The 23,935-nt window shown below is 41.4% G+C and overlaps 1 protein-coding gene across 16 annotated transcripts in view; it reads right to left on the minus strand.

Moving 5' to 3' along the window:
• Positions 1-23,935, minus strand: part of LOC306833597 (ERC protein 2-like) — a 141,293-nt gene that overhangs the window by 13,660 nt on the left and 103,698 nt on the right. For all 16 annotated transcript variants that reach the window (XM_079358958.1, XM_079358957.1, XM_079358959.1 and 13 more), the window contains one exon: positions 20,208-20,273. In XM_079358958.1, coding sequence (XP_079215084.1) covers positions 20,247-20,273 — 27 coding nt within the window. In that variant the 3' untranslated portion in view covers positions 20,208-20,246. The remainder of the gene's footprint in view (positions 1-20,207; positions 20,274-23,935) is intronic.

Raw genomic sequence — 23,935 nt, forward strand, 5'->3', positions numbered from 1 at the left:
AAATAATATAAAAGGGAAAAAATGTGTACAGACGAGCATGAAGACTAAATAAATGGCTGAAGGGCTTCTGGTATTCACCCAATCTCACCCACCCCACCCTTCAGTGCTATTCAGCCCCAGCCTGTATCAAGCTTAAGATGCTGTATGTTTAACATGGGAAGGTCCCACCTTAAACACAGCCATTATGGCCAATAGCTTTCGTTGTTTTTATAGAATATGAGAAGATTACACAGCACTATGACGGGCCAATTACGTCCTTCACTAAAACACACCTCTGTACCAACAGCTCTCTAATGATGATGGCTTAAACGTTTTCACCAATAGAGCCCTTTCAGCTGCCCTGGCAGTCACACACAAACTGCTGGTAAAGTTAAATACACACACATAGGAACACACACATATGCACACACAGGAACAGATGCTGACGGACTCAAATTGAATCCTTGTGTTTAGTGTATAGAGCATCCCTCCATTGCTCAAAGGGCTTTCTGTGTTTGTGTGTGAGAGTTTGTGTATATGTGTGTCATCCCCACTGGCCAATTTTTCTGCAATCAGGTCAAGGATTGCTTGGTAGCAGGTTCGAGGAAAAAAGAGAAAGCGACGGACTAGAAGTGCCAGGCTTCCTCTCACATCTTCTCGACATCCTTTCTCCATCCCCCACTCCACTCAAACCTGTGTCACCTCTGACCCAGCTCCAATTCACTACTGTCATTATGCAATTAACACCAATTAAGTCATTTAGCTGTAAGAATGTGTGTGCGCGTCTGCGTGTATGTACGTGTGTGTGTGCGTAAACTGTGTGGATGTGTGTATGCGCACATGATAGGGCAATTACAGCAGCACAAGGGAGCCTTTTTGGAAGCGGAGAGCACTGCAATCAACCAATCAGCCTTCAGATGGCTTTGACATGAAAAGAGAGCGTGGCCTCTTCTAACCCTGGGGGTCAGACTCAATTTACTCTATTTACCCACTCAGGAATGAATCTGTGTGTGTGAAGAGGCAGACACAGGGAGGGAGAGATGAATAGGTATGGAAATGTCTTAGTTAGTGAGTGGGAACGAAACAGAAAAAGGGTGAAGGGAGGGAGAAGAGGGATGAGAAGCCTTAGGGTCGTTGGGCAGGTGAATTGTGGCAGGAGGGAGGGGAGAGCGTGGGGGGTTGAGTCGTGGAGAGAAGGGGATGTGGGGAGAGGCCTTCAGGTTGTGTTTGCAAAGCTAAAAGGCCGAGCAGTTGGAGCCCATTTGCTAACAATTTCCCCTTGGAGAGTGGCTCTACACATACACTCTACACACACTTTTTCCTATCCTGCAGAGAACAGATGAGGAATGACAACTTCACACTTGGCTGGAGCTGTTGAACAGTGAGATGCTTTATCATGATAAAAGGGTTAGTTCGACTAAAATAAAGGGGAAAAATGCAATACACACGATTATTAGATTATACGAATGCCTTTCAGTTGTTTAGATCTACCCTGTTTATAATGTCATACTTTTGAATGTTTCATCCTATCAAGCAAAAATTCCATAAACAAATACAGTTCACAATCATGTCACAGCAGACCTCTTTCCAAAGCGTAAGCTAAAGGAAGCCATGTGATTTAAACATTGTATTTGGAAATTAAATTGAAAATAAGTACAAAATGATTGAAACAGTCAAGCCATCTGCGAGCAATATGTATTCATTTTCTTTTGTTGATGATCGTAATGCAGCTGGATACATTTTGAAAATCCTAACTGGTTATGCATTCAAGATGAGACCAACAACAAAAAGCCAGCTGCAAACAAACTTTGAATTCATGTGGGATGCTGTCAGAAAATTATACTCAGGACCAATAATCGTCTCACAAAGAGACTGCATAATGGTCAAACAAAGTTGACTGTTCCTTCCAATAAAAGAAATGTTTGCTCACCCGTGCTGATATCTTAGAGCATCCTTGAATTTCAAAACTGGAAGAGTTTTTAATACAATCGCTTTCTGTACACATTGCAAAAATAAAATAGACTTGCAAATATAATAAATTACCTTATCTAATAGCTTCTTTGCACATGCACTTTTCCCTCACGCATCAAACTCCTAAGAGTGTCGTAATAATTTCAAGGTGAGCTGCAGTTGTTAACACAAAGATCCGATTTCTGCAGACTTTGTTTTAGCCATCCGCCTTTCTGCAAGAAGGTGAGTGGATGTGTGTATGCAGAGGCTTATACGGATGAAGATGCTTCATACTCTGTTCTTGAATAGGTCTAAATGAACATAGTATTGACGTTAAGGCAAAAGGTGTCGTAGTGTGAAACTCTGCCTAATGCCCCATCTTCTCGGTCCAACAGGGAAAACCTCCCACTTTGGGAGATGTGATGTGAGCAAGAGCAACACAGAAAGATTTCAATCGCAGGCTGTCAGATTATCGAGAATTTGTCAGGAGTGCACGTATGAAATATCTTAACAAAGGATTGGAGAACTTTAAAATTGTGAATTGCATTTTGCTTAGATGTAAAAAGTGTGCTTTTGAGTTTCTGGTATAAAACATACCAAACCACTGTTATGCTTCTTTAACAGCTGGATCTCCACAAAGAGTCATTTTCCTCTGTCCTGCATTTGACTTTTAATCTGTATGGATTTTACAATTGAAAAAAGTCCCTGTTTGTGTTACTCTATATAGAGCGAACAAACCTTCTGATCAATAGTGCAGCTGTGATGTTTGGTGCCAGGGCTGGGCTGCAGAGCAGTAAGTAAAATACAAGGGGACCAGTCAGCCCCTCATCACACCAAACAACCTCCTGGCCATAGAACAAGGGCAGGCAGAAAAACCAGAAACAGACAGAGAAACTGAGAGAGAAAAGAAAAAAGAGAAGTAAACACAGATGCTCAGTGTTTCCAGTGCTCCTGGTCAATCATATCAAGTCTGAGAAGAGTTACACAGGTTATACTAAATCTATCCTGTCTGTGTGTGTGTGTGTGTGTATGTGTGTGTGTGTGTGTGTGTGTGTGTGTGTGTGTGTGTGTGTGTGTGTCAGAGTAAAAGTGTCCTGTGCAAGGGGACTGGATTGTGGAGCGTAATCAGGACCACAAGTGCTCCAGCAAAAGACAGGAAGTAGGAACACAAGGACCACATCATTAGTCTTAATAGTCCCCGATCCCCCACAGCCAATAGGAACCTCTGGCACGGTGGGAATGGGCGTGGTTCTTGGTATGTACACATGTTTATGTATTTAAATTTGTGTATGTGGAGCCTGCAGGCTGATATTAATGACTTATTTGTTTACAGAGTATAATGAGTCCCGGTTGTGTGTGTTTAGTAGAGTAGGAGAAAAACTCTGGAGTAGGATTGGGATTCCCACCGGAATACCACAGCTAAAAAAAACTACAATATACGCAAACACACACACACACACACACAGTCACACACACACACACAGACACACACACAGACACACACAAACACAAATCCCCAGACAATGAAGACGCATGAGAAACAAATGGTTCCATTGTATAGTGTATACCTTGTCTCCCCTTCCTAACTATACAGAGTGTAGTTTTGAAGTCCAAATATTAACCACCGAATACAGAAAACACACATACACACCTCTCCAACATTCCCCCACAACACTCTCACCGCCCGTTCCTTCTGCGTTCTGCAACCCATCAAGAGTAAAGAGGCTAATTTCTGTTGATGGCTTACAGGTGGCCGGTGCAAGGTGAACCACATCCACTCTGCTGGCCGACACACAGACACACACATGCACCAACACTTCAAAAAAAAATGCATGCCTTTAACCAACCCCTTTATAAAGCCAATGCCAAACATCAAAGAGAGAAACACACCTTAACACACCTCAAAGGCACAAGAGGCACACAGCTAAGCATGTGTTTGAACACACACACACACACACACACACATTAAAACATCCAAAGTCAAACATATGCACACTCGTAAACCTGAAAGCATGAAGGATTTCCAACCAAAGGTTTGAGGGTCAGTTCCAGGCCTGGGACTATCTCATGTTTCCAAACAGAGGAAAAGCCTTCCAGAGCTTTCATAAAAGTCTTGTAACTGTCAGAAATGTTCTTGTTCCAAGTTCCTCAAAGACTGCGGCACTGTGGCAGAAAGTTATCAGCATCAATCTGGAAATGAGACCTAGAATTTTTATCTCTTATTTTGGGAATATGCCTTTTGGAAGGAGACATTCTTCTGCTGACAGCAACAATCCAGTGTGTGAGAGCAGACTGTTACAAATGATTGCAATATCAAGTGGAATGATGTCCAGTCCAGTTTTAAGTTTTGTTTCATTTAGTTCCAACAATTTGCACAATAGCTCTGTCATTTAATCTGACTTCAGAATGAACACACAATGCATTTAATTTCACCGTGAGCACACAGATAGACAAACACTTTGATGTCTCTGACCTTACTTATGTGAGGTGAAAAATGTCAAAACTCATTTGACAGAGGAGGTCAAAGTTGAGATGGGGAAACTGGTGGACAGTATGTTAAACATTTAACTATATAACAGGTTGTTGTTGTTGTTGTTGTTGTTGTTATGATGATGACATTCTGGATATCCATTCTTCTCTCTTATCAACCTGAAAAAGTTTAGACTGAAGCTGACAAATTACAAGAGCAGGCTATGAGATGAGCTCAAACTCTCATGTTGGTTCCAACCAGCAGTAGTGTGTGTGTGTGTGTGTGTGTGTGTGTGTGTGTGTGTGCGTGCGTGCGTGTGTGTGGGTTTTGTGTGCACTTCTGCACATGAAGATTGGATTGCAGCTCTTTGAAGCCATACTGTTGCCATCATTAAAAACACAGTCCTAGAGCCTGGAACTGCTTTCTGGGAATGTGTCGATAGCTCACACAGACACGCACAAGGTACACACTAATATACACGCACACATTCACACACACACACACACACACACACATGCATAGTGCAGTGCCAGTAAAAATGACCAGCTCTCTTTGAAGCCTGTGTCACTGTGCAAAGTGATAAGATGAAAGCTGATCATCCCCCTCAAAGAATCTTGCAAAGCCTTGAGTGAACATTGTGCCGACAAGCCTGCATTTAGGCCAGGAGGGCCTGATGGGTGCCAAGCTAACAGCTACATGCCACACTTATCAGCTGCTATCTGATTGGAGAACGATTGCGAGCTGCCACTTGGAAGTTATAGATTAAAAGTGGACAAGCTCTTCTGAGGAAAATGGGTTCTTTGAAGTTTTGTTGGGCCCAAGATTTAGACAAAACCATGACAAACAGATAAAAAATAGACAAGATTGAAAAGATGTCGAAGCACTGTAGAGAAATGTGTTCGTTCATAGTCATTGTCCTTCACTTTTTGGGTTTTCTGGTCGATTCTTTTTGAAGTCAGGAAAACCTCTGTGTAGAATCTTGACCCAAATTAAAACCTCTTTAAATATAAACACCGGAAGATGAGTAACCTAAAGAGAAGTTAACGATGGCTCAATTCAAAAACACCTGTGTCTGTTAGAGTCAAAAAGAAGCACCGCAGAGATGCAGATTCTTCATTGCTTCAAGCAGTGTTTTTTTTTTTTTTTTTTTTGCAGTTTAAATCACCAAATCTGCTGATCTGACTTCTGTGGATTATACTGTTTTTGGTCCAAATTCAGATAGACATGTAAGGGTCATTCTGAGACTCAGTTTGTAAAGTGTAAAGCACCCTTACTCCTGTATTGCTCTCTGTACAGGATACAGCTTATAAACAGAGGTGCACATTCAACGAACAATATACCAGTCACCTCACTGCGTTCTCCACTGATGATTGACTATTACAGGGCAACCATTTCTGTACAGCACACAAGAATTGTTTATTTTAAAGTTGTTGTTTTTTTTTTAATCAGAAAGTAAAAAAGTGATATACAAATAATGCCATTTTACTGCATATCATCCTCAACAAGCCTAAATGAATGCCCACAAGCAACAGAGAGTGCAATCCTCAGAGTCACATAAAACCACACAATAAGGACCTGCAAAAGTTGGGATAATAAATGATTGATAGTGGGAAGAGACATTAAAGAAAAAAGAGGATACAGTGAAAGTACAGAGGGCTAATCCCTGTTCCCTCCCTGTAGAGACGTGCAGGCAAGGATGGAACAGCCCCCTCACAATCATTTAAACGGAGGCTTATCGCAGCACTTTGATACACCTCTCTATAATTGCTTGCTCAAATTTTGGCATGTGCGCTTAAAGTGCTTGTGTGTGAATGTTTCTGTGCATGTGTGCAATGTTGTCTTGTCTGTCAATCTTTGTCATTACGCTTAATCCCGGGGATGACACTCTCAATCCTCTCTGTCAACCTGGGCCTTTGCAGCGGCACTCAGGCAAGGAACTAGGTTTAGCACTTGCTCTCCCTTCTCTCTGCGCAAGCACATACACACAGGCGCACACCCACCCACCCACACACACACACACACACACACACACACACACACACACACACACACAGACACACACGCACATCACATAACACCAAAAAGAGAAGAAAGCATTTTTGCTTGGCAAGAAAAGCAAACAACTATCCAACATCTGCATACATGTGTGAGAAACATAGATAGAAAATAGGGGAGTGAGAGTGATAGGAAAGAAAGAAAGAAAGAAAGAAAGAAAGAAAGAAAGAAAGAAAGAAAGAAAGAAAGAAAGAAAGAAAGAAAGAAAGAAAGAAAGAAAGAAAGAAAGAAAGAAAGAAAGAAAGAAAGAAAGAAAGAAAGAAAGAAAGAAAGAAAGAAACTTTAGTAACAAAGAAATAGAAAATCAAGCAACACTTCCTCTGTTTGGGAATACAACGTCATGATAGAGAATGGCTACAAGGTGACTAGCACTGATTATTGAACAGAAACCAAGTTTAAAACCTGCAGAAATGTCTTTTGCATTTCATGTTTCTCTTGCCCCCCTTTTCTTCTGCTTTTCCTCTCATCTCTCCCTGTTTTTCTCTCACCAAAAAGGGAATCCGAGAAATGTCCACAAAACATCTTTCACCAGTTTTTCATACTGTTTCTTCCTTGGTATGATAAAGTCACGGTATGTTGCCTCAGTCCACACACACACACACACACACACACACACACACACACACACACACACACACACACACACACTTTCAAGTACTAAAAAGGTGGACCCCATGCATGCAGGCATACAAACATGGATCTGCTTAACGTTATTTTGGAGCATGAGTATCAAAACACCCAAACCATCTATATACTACACACACGTCACAAACATTTGAAAAGAATTCTGAACTTCTTTCTGCCCAATCCCAAACATATGAAGTTTAATCAGTCTCTCCCCTTGCTCTCTGACATCAGAGCATCTCCTGATAATGTGTGTGTGTGGTGCTAGGATGAGGTAGAGGTACGACTAACTGAGCTGACATAACAGCTGACATCACTGATAACGGGATAACGGTTGGCCTGTAATCTCAGTGTGTGTGTGTGTGTGTGTGTGTGTGTGTGTGTGTGTGTGTGTGTGTGTGTGTGTGTGTGTTTGTTTTGTGGTGTTGCACTCACCAGTTGGCAGCAACAACTCTGATCTGGCAACCGCTTAGCTGATCTGGCTATTATTGGACCCCATGGTATTAAGGGAAAACATGTTCTCCTTAGGTGGGGTGTGTGAATGTGCGTTCAATTTCAAACTCAAACAGAAAGATCAATGAGGCCTATCAGTATGAGCGAGTTTGACGACTTTAATGGTGCACAGAGGGCGTACATTGAAATCCTTTTTTTTAACATTCAAATTGAATTGGGGAAAAGGGGAAAAAAGACAGATTTTGTGTAAAAAAGACAAAAAATCTTTCATTTTTGGATGGTCTGTGTCAAAGTTCAAAGGGCCAGGCATGCTTTTATCTGTAAATGTGTGAAATGCAAGGGGAGTTATCCCTTTGAACATGCACAGACAAACGTATATGTGCACACAGACAAACAAACGCACAAACAAATAATTGCTCAGCCTAGTTATTACCCAAGCAAACAGAGTGAGTCTGAATGGAATGCCTGCTGTGAGACACACCACTTCCAGACACAAAAGGTTTTCGTTACACCAGGGAAACAGGCACACAAACACAGCTTTAAAAACACACACACTTGACACTGTGTGAGAGAAATAACTATGTGTATATGTAATTAGAAGGCAACAAACAAAGCAAACACATGTTTGGGTCTTGTTCCCTGGCCTGCACTTCAGTTCATTCGCACCGCAGTGCACAATATTCTGCTAAACACATGGTGCCTCTTTGGAGTAGCAGGAGGTTTAAGCTGGCTCAGAGTGAACACGTACATATACTGTATGTGTGTGTGAGTGAGTGTGTTTGTACATAGTTGGCTTGAGAATATCATTAGAATAGAACAATAAATACTGTCAATATAGGCTTTATAATGCAGTAGTTGTTGGTCTTTTTCCCAAAAAAGGTTTTTGTTTTTCTTGTGCTTTGACCCATATAATGCCAATGCACATATGTTGTGTTTCCATGCCAGCAGAAAAGATTTATTGGCTCGTATCTCATGCTAATTTGAGCTACAGCATATTTCACGGCTTAGGGGTTTGCGTCACATTTTGGTTCCTGTTCACAACTTCTTCTGAAATATATCTGAAAAATATGCTAAGAAATACTTGGACTAGCGTCAAGCTTACATTATCAGTCGTAAAACATAATTTTATTGAAAACCACTGTCAAACTCATTATTAAGAATTGCCTCTGACTCACCTGTTGTTGAGTTTTTGTTGAATCATTACTTGGCTAAGCCAGGGTTCATAGTGAGGGTGAAAACAGAGAGCGAAGGAATAAGCAGAAGGGGGAGAGAGAAGAATGTGACAGAGAAGGGAGAGAGAGAGAGAGAGAGAGAGAGAGAGGAGGGCTGACAAATTAAATTGAGACGCAGAAGAGAAAGACAGATTGCGTCCGCTCTGGTATGCCATCTTTACGATCTGTCTCTGAGAGAGCTTGTGAAATTGAACTCAGGTGTATTGTGATCCCCAAAAAGCCATTTCCCCATTAGGGCTATGGAATCTCACGTAAACAAATTACACAAATACTTTCTCTATAAAAGACAGGGTGAGTTTTCTCTAACTGTGCAGTGAAACCTGAGCGAGGCCTTGTTTATATGTGTGACAGAGTGTTTACATTGTCCTCCGCTTCCATCCCTTCAGATGGGGAGAACGCCAGGCCTCCGACAGCTCCGCTCCTGTCACACTACCTGTCTGTCTTTGGTGGTTTCTGTTATGGAGAACATGTGCTTGGCCTCTTCGTGTGTTTGTGTGTTTGCATATGTATATGTGGGAGCTGGAAAATGCCAGAAGTGCCCTGTCCTCATTACAAAAAGCTGAACCCCTCAAGAGGGAAAGATTAAAGGAAAAGTAGGAAAGCGATAAAAGGAGAAAAACAATGTCTAAAGGCCATGACTCTACTACCTTCTTGTAAGTATGAGTCTTATTAATTACATTGAATATGCATCTGACTGTTTATCTCTCCACTGAATTTCTTAATGCACCATAACCTTGAATCAGCTCTTTTTCCCTGTATGGCAAAGGACTCAAGCCATTAAATAAACTCATCAAACATAACACTCACTTCCTATCGTTGATTGATTTTACAGACAAGTTAAATCATTCATGAAGAGAGAGAGAGAGAGAGAGAGAGAGCGAGAGAGTGGGTTTGACGGTTACACAAAAGGAAACAAGTTTTGCCTTTTCATTTTCGCACAACTGGCTTGAACTGAACTCGAGTGAAGGGTCAATAAAAATTTCTGGATAAAAACATGGAACTTTTCCATCTTGTGGAATGCTAATGTTAGCTAGCTTGCACTTGCAACCCTGCCCATGCGATTTCCTGCCCCGCCCGCTCTTCGCCACAGCAACCATGTAAATTTTGCTTCACCAGCTCTGGTCTGACCACGCAATAATAAAACCACAGCTTGGCACTGCGAGCAGTTACGCTCAGAACTCGTTCACCCAGACACGGAGACTTAATCCAACAACCTTAAAGACCCGTTCTCTGACCTCGAGGCTTTTCTCTTGCCATTTCTCAAAGAAACAGTAATATTTAATAAAATTCAGATCAAGCCTGAACTCAAGCTCCATTCTCTTCCAATGTTAAGACACAGACCTGACTGACCTGACCTGATTCATTTTCCTGACAGAGACAGAGAGAGAGAGAGTGCACAGTAAACTATGATAATTTTCTGAGATCAGTAGGAGAAGGACCACCCAGCACTGAAGCTAATCCTATAGCTGCAGGGTTGAGGCCTTGCTGCATGCACACTCTGTCAGGCCACTCCTGCATAGGATAATAGAGTTGAGCTAAAGTACAATGGCACCTATTGATGACTGGTGTTAGCTTTTATCCTGCCATGCTCTACTCTGCGATTGGTGAGAAAGAATAATGAAGTAAGTCCTTCTTTCTCCGTTAGCTCTCTCCCACCCTCTGCCAGCTGGTGTACAGGTCAACATCGTTTAAATTACAGGTGCGTCATAGCAGTGCTTTAAAAGGACAGGTTGGCTTTCACAGGAAGGCTAATGTAATTCCCCTGAGAGTTCTGATGTCAAGAGTTAATATCTTCATTACATTTATAAGTCCTCTCATGCAAACAAAAAGCACCAATAAAGTTAAGACAAGACATAAGAGAGCGCTAACATAACACAAATAACTCAATAATAAAGAATTTCAAATGAGAAGTAATGATGATGTCTATGCTGGGAAAGAAGACAGTCCATAACACCCTTAATGCAACTCTTATACAAAGAACTACACTTTCTTGAGAGGCTGAGACTGCCGGCTTCCTTATATTTGAGAGTGTAATAGAGGTGGGGGAAAAAATCAATATTTTGTGTGGCGATATTACTTTGATCACATTGTTGGTCAGTCTGTGAGCTTGACTCTCATTGTGTAAAAATAAAAAGACCCAAGTGAGATAAAGACTGAGAATGTATATTCTGAGAATGTATATTCTCAGTCTATTTGATCAAACAGTTTGTGATTTAGTTCAATTTTGTGGACAAAATATACAGTCAGAAAGGTAAATTACAATGTATTGTATCATATTCGTTAGCCTATCGCAAAATGTTTAAAATCGCAATATCGCATTGTGACTCAAGTATCACGATAATATCGTATTGTGGGGCCTCTGGTGATTCCCACCGCAAGTGTGTAGACACAGCATAGCCCTGTTAGTCTCCACGAGTCTTGATCACTTTGCACCTCAGGATGATGTGGACCATCTCGACTCTGAACCTCGCGGGACTGGCAGCAACACAAAGCAGCCCGCTGCTGGTTCTGCTTTAGAACGTCAACAACATTTACTCCGAACACACAGGCAGCACTCTCTGAGAAATAGAGATGGAGAGAGAGAAAAAGGAGATTGAAAAAGACAAACAGAGAAAGGAGTGACAGAAGAGATGCACACTGATTCAAAGCAACCACCAAAGTGGAAGCCTGAGGACAAACAACCAATCAACAAGAGGATTGCAGACTAGTGTGCATACCAATGACAATCCTCCCCAGACCCAACTGACTTACCCTTGGAGGTACACACACCAAAAAAAAGTCACGTACACACAAAATGACCCAGATACACAGCAACATCTGAGGTCCTGACTATGTCTGGCCTGAATGCAATTTCTGCATCCAATCTCCTCTCAGTCTCAACCCCCTCCTTTCACTGTTTTGCTTTGTGCATATTGGCAACACTGATGCAAACAAGGGAGAAGAGCAAGTAGGATTGTGGAGAATTTGGGACAAAAGAATGTCAGGGAGAGAGAGAGCGAGAGAGAGAGAGAGAGAGAGAGAGTCTATGTGTGTGTGGTATAGTGCATAGTATGCTGCTTAAATGTGTGTCTCCCTCTGTTTTTGGGGTGAAGGACTTCCAGAGGTCCAGAGTGTGCACGAGGGTGCAGAGATTTCATGCAGGTGTACGTGCACACATACAAGTCTCCGCTCACCTTTCTACAGTATGCATGTGTGTGTGTGTGTGTGTGTGTGTGTGTGTATGTAGTGTCCATGCCAGTGTGTCCAGGCCTGCATGAGAGTGGTTGTATAGATCCCCTCTTGGCAGCAACATTGTAAACTGAGGAGGGTCTTACATGGGCTTTAATCCTGTGCTGAATGTCATCGTACAAGTGTGGCTTTTCCACAGGCCCAGATAAGAAAAAAAAAAAGGAAGAGTGTGTTTCACTGCACATGTGTATGTCATATCTTAGTGTGCATGTGAGTGCAAGTGCATACATGTATGGGAAAGACACGGTTGTAAAGTAGCCTGACCCATTGGTTTGCTGACAGGGATTATAGCAGTGACATACAGTAAGCTGTGAGGGACAGACAGAGCAGCTACAGCACTAATCTGCTTGTCTGAGCTGATCTAGTGACAGAAAAAGAGACAGAGAGTGTAAGAGAGAGAGAGAGAGAGAGAGGGGAGAGAGAGAGAGAGAGAGAGAGAGAGAGAGAGAGAGAGAGAGAGAGAGAGAGAGAGAGAGAGAGAGAGAGAGAGAGAGAGAGAGAGAAAGAGAGAGAGAGAGAGGCCTTTCTGGCATCCATTTCTAAGGTTTCACTGAAAAACACAACCTGGCTGAAAGTACTCAGCCCAACAAGCTGAGCTGTGTTGGGCTAACTTTCGTTCAGACCAGGGGCTTACACACTTTTTTTTTTTCAGAAAGGGGCCCAAATGAGAAGTTTATTCTGTAGCCCTAAGACTCAGGGGCTTTAAAACATTTTACTACCCATGTCATAAGGGTACCCTGCAGCAAAAGCCTTGTGACCCATTTTGAGATTTGACGCTTAAGTTCAACAAACGTTATGCAGGTTTGAATAGGTCGGTGATATAGAATGTCAGCAGCTCCTCTTACGAGGAAAAGACAGCTTTCATAACTAATTAGACTGCAGGGCATCAATAAGTGGAGAAAGTGTTGCTGTTTTGATGAATGGCAACACAGCACATCTCACGTTTTACGAGCTCTCTAGACGTGGACGACCTTTGGGAAAGTGTTGGGCTAGCGTGAGAAATAAACTGCAGCCTACTGTTATACGAGGCCTAATTAGTGGTCAACCCTTAATGTTGAGTGGCAGTCCGAAGGTTGTTGATGTTGTTACAGTAGCTCAGCGATAGCCAAAGCTATGAAGCCTCTCCGCTGACTCTGCACCAGGATAACTTTCAGCGAGAGGAAACAGGTAAATTCCTGTTAGTTTTCCTCTACAATTCTACAATGTCCGATAGCAGCTATGGCATTTCGAGCAGAGGGAAAGAAAATAGTCAAACTTCTTCTGCTATTACTTATTAAAATACATTTAGTGTTATTGCTCTGCCACAGCGTTTCCGTGGGTGTCAATCTTGATCATAAATGTTTGCTTTCTATTAGGCGATTAAGGTGTATGTACAGAAAGTCTGTGTAAGGGAAAGAGAGAGAGTGTGTGCAGTGGTGCTTGAGTCAAGACATCGCAAGTGCTGTATGTTGCAGGGTGTGACGCCCTTTAAGTGAATAATATGATATCAGCTTGATCAAGTGTCACATATTGTAAAGTCAACAGGTGTGAGTACTCTGAACATGCCTCAGTGCAGTGATTGACAGGTAAAGGGTGGGTCTACATGTTACAAACACAGGACTTTCCCAAAATTGGAGGCTGTGTGGTATTTTTAGGGCTTTTAGTGTGTGTGTTTCTTAGAAAGAGAGAAAGAGAGAGAGAGAGGGAGAGAGAGAGGCAAGTACAGGAAGTCAGAGGAAAATAACAGGTTTAAAGTCAAAATTCCACGATTCCCTTCTCTTCTGTCTTTAAATCCCTATATCTCCCTTCACCTGTGCCTCTTTGTTGATGTTCAGACATTCTCTTTGGGTTGTAATCCAGGTTGAACGCGAGATCTGACCTCCAGAGCATCCCACCGAGAGTTTACTCTCCGCACACGCACGCACACCCACAAAGACACAAACATTCATAAGTGGCTCCCCAGGTGTGAGTTTCTCCTGAGGGAAAGACTTTTGTGTGCTGCCATCTCAATAAGCTCACAAAACATCCTCATAATCCTGCCATTCTCTCTTTCTTTTTTTTTTTTTTAAATATTTCTTTTACACACACACACACACACACGCATACACACAGCTGGCTCACAGTAAGATCTCGCCAAAGATATTTAATCGATGCAATTATTTTCCCATTTTTGACCTCAACATCTCCCAGCTTCACCGCAATGTTTAGATCTGTGTTTCTCATTTTACACATCATTGCTAATCTAAACTTGTTCTCAGCCCCAGGAATACTATATCTTGTGAAATTGGAAGAAGTGATGGGGATAAGTGATAACGAGTAAAACAGTTAAAAACAAGAATTTCCCCGTTTTTCAAGTTAACCCAAATCAGTCGAGTTGGAGTTAATGTTCATTTATGTTTTCTATATACTGACAATGTGTCCAAGGCTGGACTATGTTAGATTCCCCCCAGGCGTTTCTGAGACGTTGCATTCACAAGAACACACAAAAAAAAGATACCCCAAACACATCTGCTCCCTCTAGACAAGAGGCTTTCAAAATGAGGGAGAAAAGAGTGAAAACTAGAGACAGCTTGAGGTGTACTGATTTATGAGTGTTGGCTGGCTGTTTCAGCAGAGAGAGCAGACCAGAGAGGAGTTTACAGACTCAGACTGAATCACACCTGGCATGTTCAGACAGAGAGAGGGAGGATGAGGCTCTTCGGTAGATGCATTTTAGTTTATAGTCTTAAAGGTGGACTCTCTTTTATCTGAACCTACTTACATTTTGACTTTGAATTTGAAGACCCTGATTTCATATTGATAAAAAAAAAATCAAGCGTTAGGTACAACAGTTAAAAAAGTAAATAAACTTGAGCTTGTGCAGTGCTTTTCTAGTTTTCTGACTGCACTTTTACACCACACGACACACACAGTGATGGCTGTGTAAAGAGAAGTTACTAATCCCATTCATTCACATTAAAACACTGCTGACGCAGCAAAGGGAGCAACTCGGGGGAAAGTGACTTGCCCAAGGACATATCGGTCATGTAGCTGGGGATTGAACCCCAAACCTTCCGAATGAGAGGTGACGGACTCCACCAATTGAGCCAGAGCCACCCATACTTAATATACAAAGTTGAAACAATTTGGATATGCACTGGTTTACTTCTTTTTCTTTGGTTGATCACAAAAATGGGCAGAGACAGAATTAAAAAAAGATCAGAGACATGTTTTTACTTAGAAGAAAACGCTGGAAAAAACCCCCAGCAACATTCCATCCCTACAAGCAAAGCTGCAGTTCAATAATACCCTCCTTAAAAAATAATCACAATTCTATGCCCTTTAAATTTGCATGTAAATTCCCAGTCAATCAGGATAAGCCTTTTTTAGGGTTATTGTTACATGCAGCATGTTTTGAGTTTGAGCTTCTCTGATCCACCGAATTAGTGATGATAAATGAGAAAGCCCTATAGCGCCATTTCAATTACATACACATGAAAGAAAAGTAAGTGCTTATTGTCGTCTTGCAAACATGTTTGTGCACTTTGACAGAGAACCCCAATAACAGCGACCGACTCTTGAGAACACTAAACCACCACATTATAGTAATCCTTTAAAAAGCAAGTGAGGTCAGAGTACTCAGCAGTGTTTAGTAAAACAAGAGAGAGGCTATGATGTGATTTGTTGAATGAGAATGACAACAAGACTGCATAATTTATAAATCTTCAGCAAGAAACACAGTTGACTCAATGCTAAAAAATGGAAGGATAGAGATCACATTCAACTCAAAGTGCAGCCAAAAAGTCAGTACTTAAACACAAATGGAACTTATATTGACTAATATTAAAGACAAACACATTTTAAAAAGTGCTTTTTATAACTTTAGGGTACTGGACAGCATGAGCAGGGATAATGTCTGGGCCCATCAGTCAATGTTGCTTTTTTTAGTCTCACTTGTTTGGCCTGGACGAGGGAAAGGAACTTCATATTTTCACTGCATGGACAGGCACTTATAGTATGAATAGGGGTTTACCTGCAATCACAGAACTAAAATGACAAAAACGTTAATATTGGAGTATGCACCTGCACATTTGAAGGTTTGCACGAGCATGTGTGTGGCCATGTCTCTGCGTGTGTAATGAGTGTGTAGTGGGTGTGAAAAAGGAGAGCTTACTCAGACAAACTGTCTTATGATCTACACATCAGGTGTCTAAGTGTCTTCTCCTGCACACAACATCAAGAAAACCACAGAAAAAAAACATGATTAAGCCTGTCTGCTCTTCAAAATGGACTGTCTTTTCTGTTTTCTTCTGTCTTCCCTGGAATCTCTCCCCCCCCCTCCCATCCTCTTTCGACTGAGGATGATGAAGAGTCTCTGGGTCCAGTCTGTCTATTGCTTCATACCCTTGCTCTGAGACATTTGCTGCTACATTTCTGGTTGTACAGATCTCTGAATATGTATTAACGATGCACCTTTACTTTTGTATCATGTTTAAGAATTTAACATTGTTTTTTTGCTTCCTGTATAACTACAGCATCAATGTCTGATGATTCTTGTTAACAGACAAACTCTGCACCTCCTAAAGGAGAGGGCTCATTTGGAAAATAATTCCGATGTTGTTTCAGTATGGACAAAATGGATACAACACACAGCACACCCAGATGTTGTTTCTCAGGTGCTGCAGAGTTATTGACTTCTCTCCACTCATGTTCAACTTGGTGGAACCACCTTTGGCCTGGCAGACTGATGACACTGACAGCTGGCTGAGGGATGGCCTCGGTCAGACGCCTCTACTGACCTTCAAGCTGCAGTTCACTGGTCACCAAAGACATACTGCGCAACATGGCTACACACATGAGGAATACACACACGCCCAAACATTATCCAAATGAACACACAAACATGTATGTCCCCCTATGTTAACACACTGCTAGAACTTTTTTGGACATTGGTTCAAATAGGAATTATACTTGTTCTCTAGGAGCAACATGGCTTAGTTTGCTTTGGTGCACTTTGGTTTGTGTTAGTCTCTATTTGGTAGAGAGGCACTGATACCACTTTTTTGCACAACGAGTACAAGTACATTGTGCAAGTGCATCAAACCCTCTGTCAGAATTCATTCATTTAAATGAAGTTATGAAACATTAATGTGTGAGAAAAAATGTGTTGTTTTGCCTGACTCACACACCAAACGCTGTAAGTGCAGACAGTTTACAGAGATACACACACATGCAACAACTTTTTCAAACTTTATACAGAAATTTTTTTTTGTAGACGACTGTAAATTTGTTATCAGAAATATTTTGTTTTATTTTATTTTATTTTTTTTTTTTTTCTGGCTGAAAGGAGGATGAGGATTCACTTACAGGGTGCACTCATGTGCATGTGTACCATGCAGACTGGCTAACTCAAACACTTTTACAGTAAAAGAGACATTTTTTAGGAATAATAACCATTTTTTGTATTGAAGAGAGGACACTTTTCACAATAAAGTATTTTGAATGTATTTGCCCAGTTCAAAAAAATATATAAATAAAATGAATAAAGCTAATGTTTGTTGTTCACAGGGTTAAAGTTGTGTTTAAAAAAACCAAATTGGGTTTAGGAGTCTTCGACCAATACCCAGAGAGCACTGAGTGGAACTATTTAAGCCTAAAAAAATCTTTGTACGCAGGTGCTCTAGTACTCGTACCCATCCCTAATTGACAGTGATTGATTTTGAAAATCTGTTGTTCAGATTCTGTTTCTAACCAAACTTTTATTTACTTAAAACCAGAACACACACAAGTGAGAACTTACTGACATACACAATGTATACAAACACTGTATTCAGGGAAAACAGAGCATGGGCAAATGAAAGCCATCTTTTTGACTTGTTTTAACCTGAACAAGGCCTCTCTCCTTCCTGCACACACACAAACATATTTCTGTCCCCACTTGGAAAACCTCTCAGCTTCTTTTTGCTTCATTCAGTACAAATAACTTCACGGTGGGATAAAAGCATAATGTTTCCAGAAAACCTCTTCCCCCACTTTGCTTCACTCTTTTGGCCCCATGTTCTCCCTCACTTTTTCCTCCAGCCTCCTTTCTCTTGTGCTCCCTGTCCAAAAGGGCATTCTTATTTCATTAGGAGGGGTCTGAGAGGCCAAGAGGGTAAACAAAACCTCTGTAATCAACAGCAGGACAAACACAACCGCAACAAGCCAATCAGAGCCCTGAGTCCTTTTAGACAAAACCATAGCTAACAAACACAAATCCACACCTGGATGCTCAGGCGTTCAGAACTTGCCAACTAAAACTCAGCACTTTGGTTTGTGTGGAATTCAAAATGTAGCTTTAAACTTGGAGTCAAGGTTAGTCATAAGAATTACCAATCACCACCGAGAGCTAACATAAAGGTCTGCAAGGGCCTGAGACCCACACAAGCACACAGATCCTCGGCTATTTGTCTATCGGTGCTGTCATCTCTGTTCGCTCATATTAGGGAAGGCTCACTCAGGGACAGGATATGGGGATTAGGTCTGGCCTTATTGCGCTGTAGCTACACACCGCTAAATGGCTCCCATCTGTTCTCACATAGAGGATGGCTAATACATGTTAGCTGCACTCCCAGTGTGCACCGCCAGAATAACAGCAGTGGATAGATGAGCAGCACTGATATCGCTAGCCACAACACCACTCTGCGCTAAAGGCTAATGTGCCGGGCTTATTGTATTAGAATGGGATAATAAGCACTAATACACACATGCATACACACACACATGCATGCATACACACACACACACACAAACACACACACACGCGTATACACACAGTCAGGATATCTGATCGGAGATAGCCAAGCAGTAGGCTAGCGACAGGCTCAGTTATAGGTTTACCTTGCAGGAGTATTCGTTAGAGTAGGGGGGAAGCTGAAATCTGTGGAGAGGTGGAAAGACAGGGAGTTATGGAAAAAAGATGGAGAGATGGAAAGAGAGCGAGAGATGGAAAGAGAGGGGGCAGTGTGGTCTGTTTCATTACGGTGAATCCTGACACTGCTGCATTCTCTGCACACATGGACTGGATTATAGGCTATGTGGGCTGCTCCGGCACTGTATAGCTTAACAACGCTGTCTTGCACGAGCACACACACACACACATATACAGTCTTGCAAATGCACACATAAACATCATAGCTAAATGCACTAAAGCTTTGTACTGCAGGAAGACAAATTGTTTGCTCATACAATCTATAGGACTTTTAATCCCGCAAGCAGCACTGAGGCAAAGTGCACAACTACTAAATCATTGAGGTTAGAGACAGAATCTGCTTGTGATGGTCCACCTGTGGATTACTCGGAGAAAAGAATGAGATAAACTGGAAACTATGACTGTGCCATGTTGCCTGGTTTTTGCCCTAGTTCTCACATAAATCCATGCAAATGTCCCCATCCCCCTTTTCCCATCTTTATCCCTCACTCCCAACTTGTACATTTATAAATCTTTCTTTGTCCCTGTTTGTTTTACACACAGATGTATTTGCTCTAAGAAAACCATAACCCACCCTGCAGAGAACTTTTTTTCTGCAAGTCTGCGTTCAAAGGCATCCTGAGTCTATGGGGGGCTTCGATATAAAACTCCCAAAACAGGAATTATCCTTTATGACTCTACATTCTTCACTTTATGCTTTTTCAGCTTGCAGCCTAAAAAAAAAAAAAACAGACTTCATGACTGTTCTGTGTTGTGTTTTAATTAACTACCCCACACACTGGCACAAAACAGGGTGGGGTAGCGCTGTAACAGTTTACTACAAATGAAAAAAAAAGGGGCACGGAGAGACAGACTAGTCCATCTCTGGTTTTTCTCACTATGTCGTTTTTATCACCCAAGGGCCATGGAACGCTGGCTTTAGGCTGCTGGTGTATAAAGGCTTAATTCCACACAGTTACCTATATAGCCACAGAGTGCACACACAGCACACTGCAAAACCTGCATGTGAGCACTTCACAGACAGGCAGCCATAAACCCCTGAATAAACTGAGGCTCTTTAGTTGACTGAAATTCATAAGCAATGGGAAAAGAAGCCGGGTTCTATTACACTCTCTTCTGTCAGAGTTGGGTAATACTGTGGTTATTGTGGTACCATCAATGTTCCCGCCTAATGGTTACTCAAGCCTGCTGAGAAAGCCTTTTGTGCAGAAGATCATTAAAAATCTAGAGTATATTAACTCAAAAATAAACGGAGTAATGCAACTAAAGTAGTGAAAGAGAAACTCACTGTGGACACATGAGTAAAGGGTTTTCAACACGATGGTCATCATGCCCATATTCCCTCTTCGTCATCCTGTGAGAGAAGTACAAGAGAAAGAAGTCACCTTTAACATCCATTAACACTCAGTTTATGATGATACTGTATGTAAAAAAATAAAATAAATAAAAAACAAAAACAAAAAAAGCTTGTGTATAGAAGCAAGTAGCCTGTCTTCTTCTGAGAACAACTTTAACTCCCGTCCAGTGGTTAAGGCACAACAGTACTGTTTTTTGAGAGTGCACTGATCATCTGCTTTCAGGACCATATTACTTTGGAAGTGAGAAAATATTAGACAGGCTTCAACATGATGGCCAGAGCTCCCCAAATAAGTAGGCTGCAAGTCTGACCCGATGTCAACACTGTGTTGACATCGGGTGAATGTTGCATTCAGGGACCTTCAGTGGAGACCAATGCACACTAAATCAAATTCCTCCATTATGTTACTACAAGAATTTACAATTCTCATTGACTAATCTTACAGTCCTCCTAACCCCCTACAGCTTTTAATCAAAACAGTCCTCTCCGTGTTCCTCATTCAGAAAACCTCGATGATATCATGAATAGCTTTCCTCAGTGTAATTGTTAGATGCCAATAACTGAACACACAAGGGGATTCCTTAACGCTGAAAAAGTGCAGACAAGAGCCTTGCTAATGGGAAAGCTAATTCACTCAGACACTAACATTACAATGGTTAGCATGAGCCGGCAGCCAAGCCCTTGTCTGCGTAATGCTAAACTAAGGCTCGGGCAGAGTAGAGCCTACACTACACAAGACCTAAAAGGCACAAGGGGCTTTGGCTGCACCCCACAGTGGCTTTGGTTGGCCTGAGTGGTTTTGACAGGCTCAGTAAACTCAGTAGGCTACACCTAAACAGCTAAGCTATATATATAATAGCATTTCAATGGAACATGCTATATGCTAAAGGCTAATGTGCAGTGAATTGCTGTGACAGGCCCTGTAAACAGAGCCAGACCTTTAACCACTCATTCTGCCAGGTTACACACACACACACCCACACACCCACACACCCACACACACACACACACAGGCCAAATTCCATGTGCTACATCTAATAAACATGAAACAGACAGCATGTTAAAGCTTAGAAAAAGAACAACAATCCAGAAGAAAAGGTTGTATAATTTTGCCTCTGATAAACACTTTATGGCTGTTTTCTATTTCCTTCTGAGGCTGCTGCCAAGTATCTGGCAGCGGTGCTGGTATAGCTAAACGAGAACAACATGAACACAACATGATCGTCAAACTTGCACACACTCCATGCTGAGATGCAGACCTGGGGTGCTTTAGAAGAGACTAAATCCACTTCCTGATCTTGTCTCCTAAGATTAGTATTCACCTGTTGTCAAGTCCATCACGGATAAAGAAAGTAGGGAACAGGGAGAGGAGTTTGAGGATTGGGATGGACCCACTTACTGAAGAATTAAGCTTTAAAATAGTTGTGTGGCTGCTTGGAAAACTTTGAGGATGAGCTTGTGTTTGTTTGTGCACTTTAGTGTTTGCAAAAGTGCTTTTTGCCACTAAAATACAAGTTAAATGTGCATGCAATATGTACATGTTTGTCTCTGAGAAAACCTATATATGATCACTATCTTGTAATTCTTGGCACTAACTTGATCCTGGAAAGCATTGTCGTCTACAGGGTGAATACAGACCCTCTTTGTTACATTTTCATCATGATGATCAATCATCGAGTGGGAAAGGTAGAATACCAAATCACAAGCTCAGCTGCTGTCGGATATTACATTTAAATTTTAAAAGGGAGGGAGAGAAGCAACTGCAGGAAGGAAGCGGAAAGGCAAGGAGGCATGGAGAGAATGAATGTGGATGAGAGGAAAATGTATTGATTGAAAATGTATGTAATTTATTTTAGAACTTAAAAATACATTTTTGAGTGGCAAAGACATTCGTAAAAAAATAGATGAAGGAAGATAAGGGGTGATGAATTAGGGATTATAAGAGATGGGAAAAAAAGGTCGAAAAAGCAAACAAACAAGTCAAGTGATCAATTATTTGAAAGAGGGAGATCAAAGCAGATGTGAAGTCCTGTGTTTGGAAGGAAAACAGTCTCAGCGCAAAGGGCTCACCCGGGCAGTGTGCACGCATGCACCCACAGACGCAAAGACATAAACACGCTTTTGAGGCCTTCCCGTGACCTCTGCCAAGCTTCCCTATAAGGTCAAAGATCAGATATCAGAAAAGTCCCAAGGTGATTGGCTGACCTCAGCAGTCGGCTGTTGTTGCTGACACATGAGGGAGAGTAACAGAGAAAAGCTGGCGAAATCCAAATGAGTTTGGCTGTAGCTTGGGACACCTCTTTGATAAGGACATATATGCAAACTGTTAGTCGACTTACCTTAATATACATATTTGCAAATGTGCAAAGTTGTTGACATTTTTATCTGAACTACCTGTAGCTCTATTTTTGCCCTCTTGTAAATCCTTTTTGATTTTCAATTTCTCCCAAATGTTGCATTTAAAGTGAGCCATCACAGTTCCATTTTATAGACATAGAATTTCAACTTTAATAGCAAGTATTAGCAAGCCAATCGGCCAAGATTTATGAGTTATTTTGTTATTCCGCACATTCTTAACAAGATTTCCAAGCAACCCTAATAACACTCTTTGCAGAGCTTTTTCAGGCCAACTTGAGAAGTTGAATTATCACTTTCAGAAAGCTACTGTTTCAAATGTCAAACACTATAAACACTGCTGCAGTAAAACAGGGCTGGAAAGCCATATTGAGGTGTTTTTTTCATAATAGCAAAGTAAAGGAGAGTATTATGTGAGACTAAAATTTGAGCCCCTTCAGCTTACAGTTTAGTGTGAGGTCTAATGTGGCAGCAAGTATTCTGGCAAACTTTCAAACAATGCAGGGAATTGAAAGCTTTATAAAATTAATATGATATAATATCAGCAAGAAAAAACAGAACTAAACACAACCCAAACCACATGACTGAGTTTGAAATAAGTCCCTGTTGGTTTACATTATACTTTAAACACTTCAGCTATGTCCAATATAATGTCCTTCCCTACTATAAACTTTCATCTACCAAAACAAATGCCACAAAGGTTTTTCTTCTTTTAAATAAGTGAGGATTCATTCTATAGCTTAAATAAGGATGCCCACATAAAGACATCCTATCATACTATACAGTATAACTGCAGTTTTAAGGTGAAATATGGGTGCATATGGATGTCTATCAACCACAGACCCTCACATTCTTTTAAGGATCAAAAGTAGAGTATTTCCACAGGCGTGAAGGGCTAACATAATATTAAAACCAGCTCCTCTGTCCTCTTCCACTTTGCCGAGGTATGTGTGGGGTGATGCATGAATATGACTGTGTGCCTGTATGCATGCGTGTGTTTTGGGAGGTATAATATGCAGGACAGGGGATCCCCCTCCACTATTTAGATAACAGTTTTAGAGACATTTATAAAGTCTAGAGAACATGTTTTATGCATATCAAATAGAACAGATGTGGAAATTGAGACACAGGGGGAAACCCCCTGGTATTAAACCTAAACCCCCCACACATACACACGCACACAAACTTTGTCTTTACAGTTTGGAATCCCCCCTTACAACAAAAGTTTTGATGAGTTAATTTTGCAATCAAATACCCGGGAGCTTTCATCTGCTAATGGAAAGAGCATGAAATCACATCTGCTT

The sequence above is a fragment of the Symphodus melops genome, assembly GCF_947650265.1.
Source record: "Symphodus melops genome assembly, chromosome: 13".
NCBI lineage: Eukaryota > Metazoa > Chordata > Actinopteri > Labriformes > Labridae > Symphodus > Symphodus melops.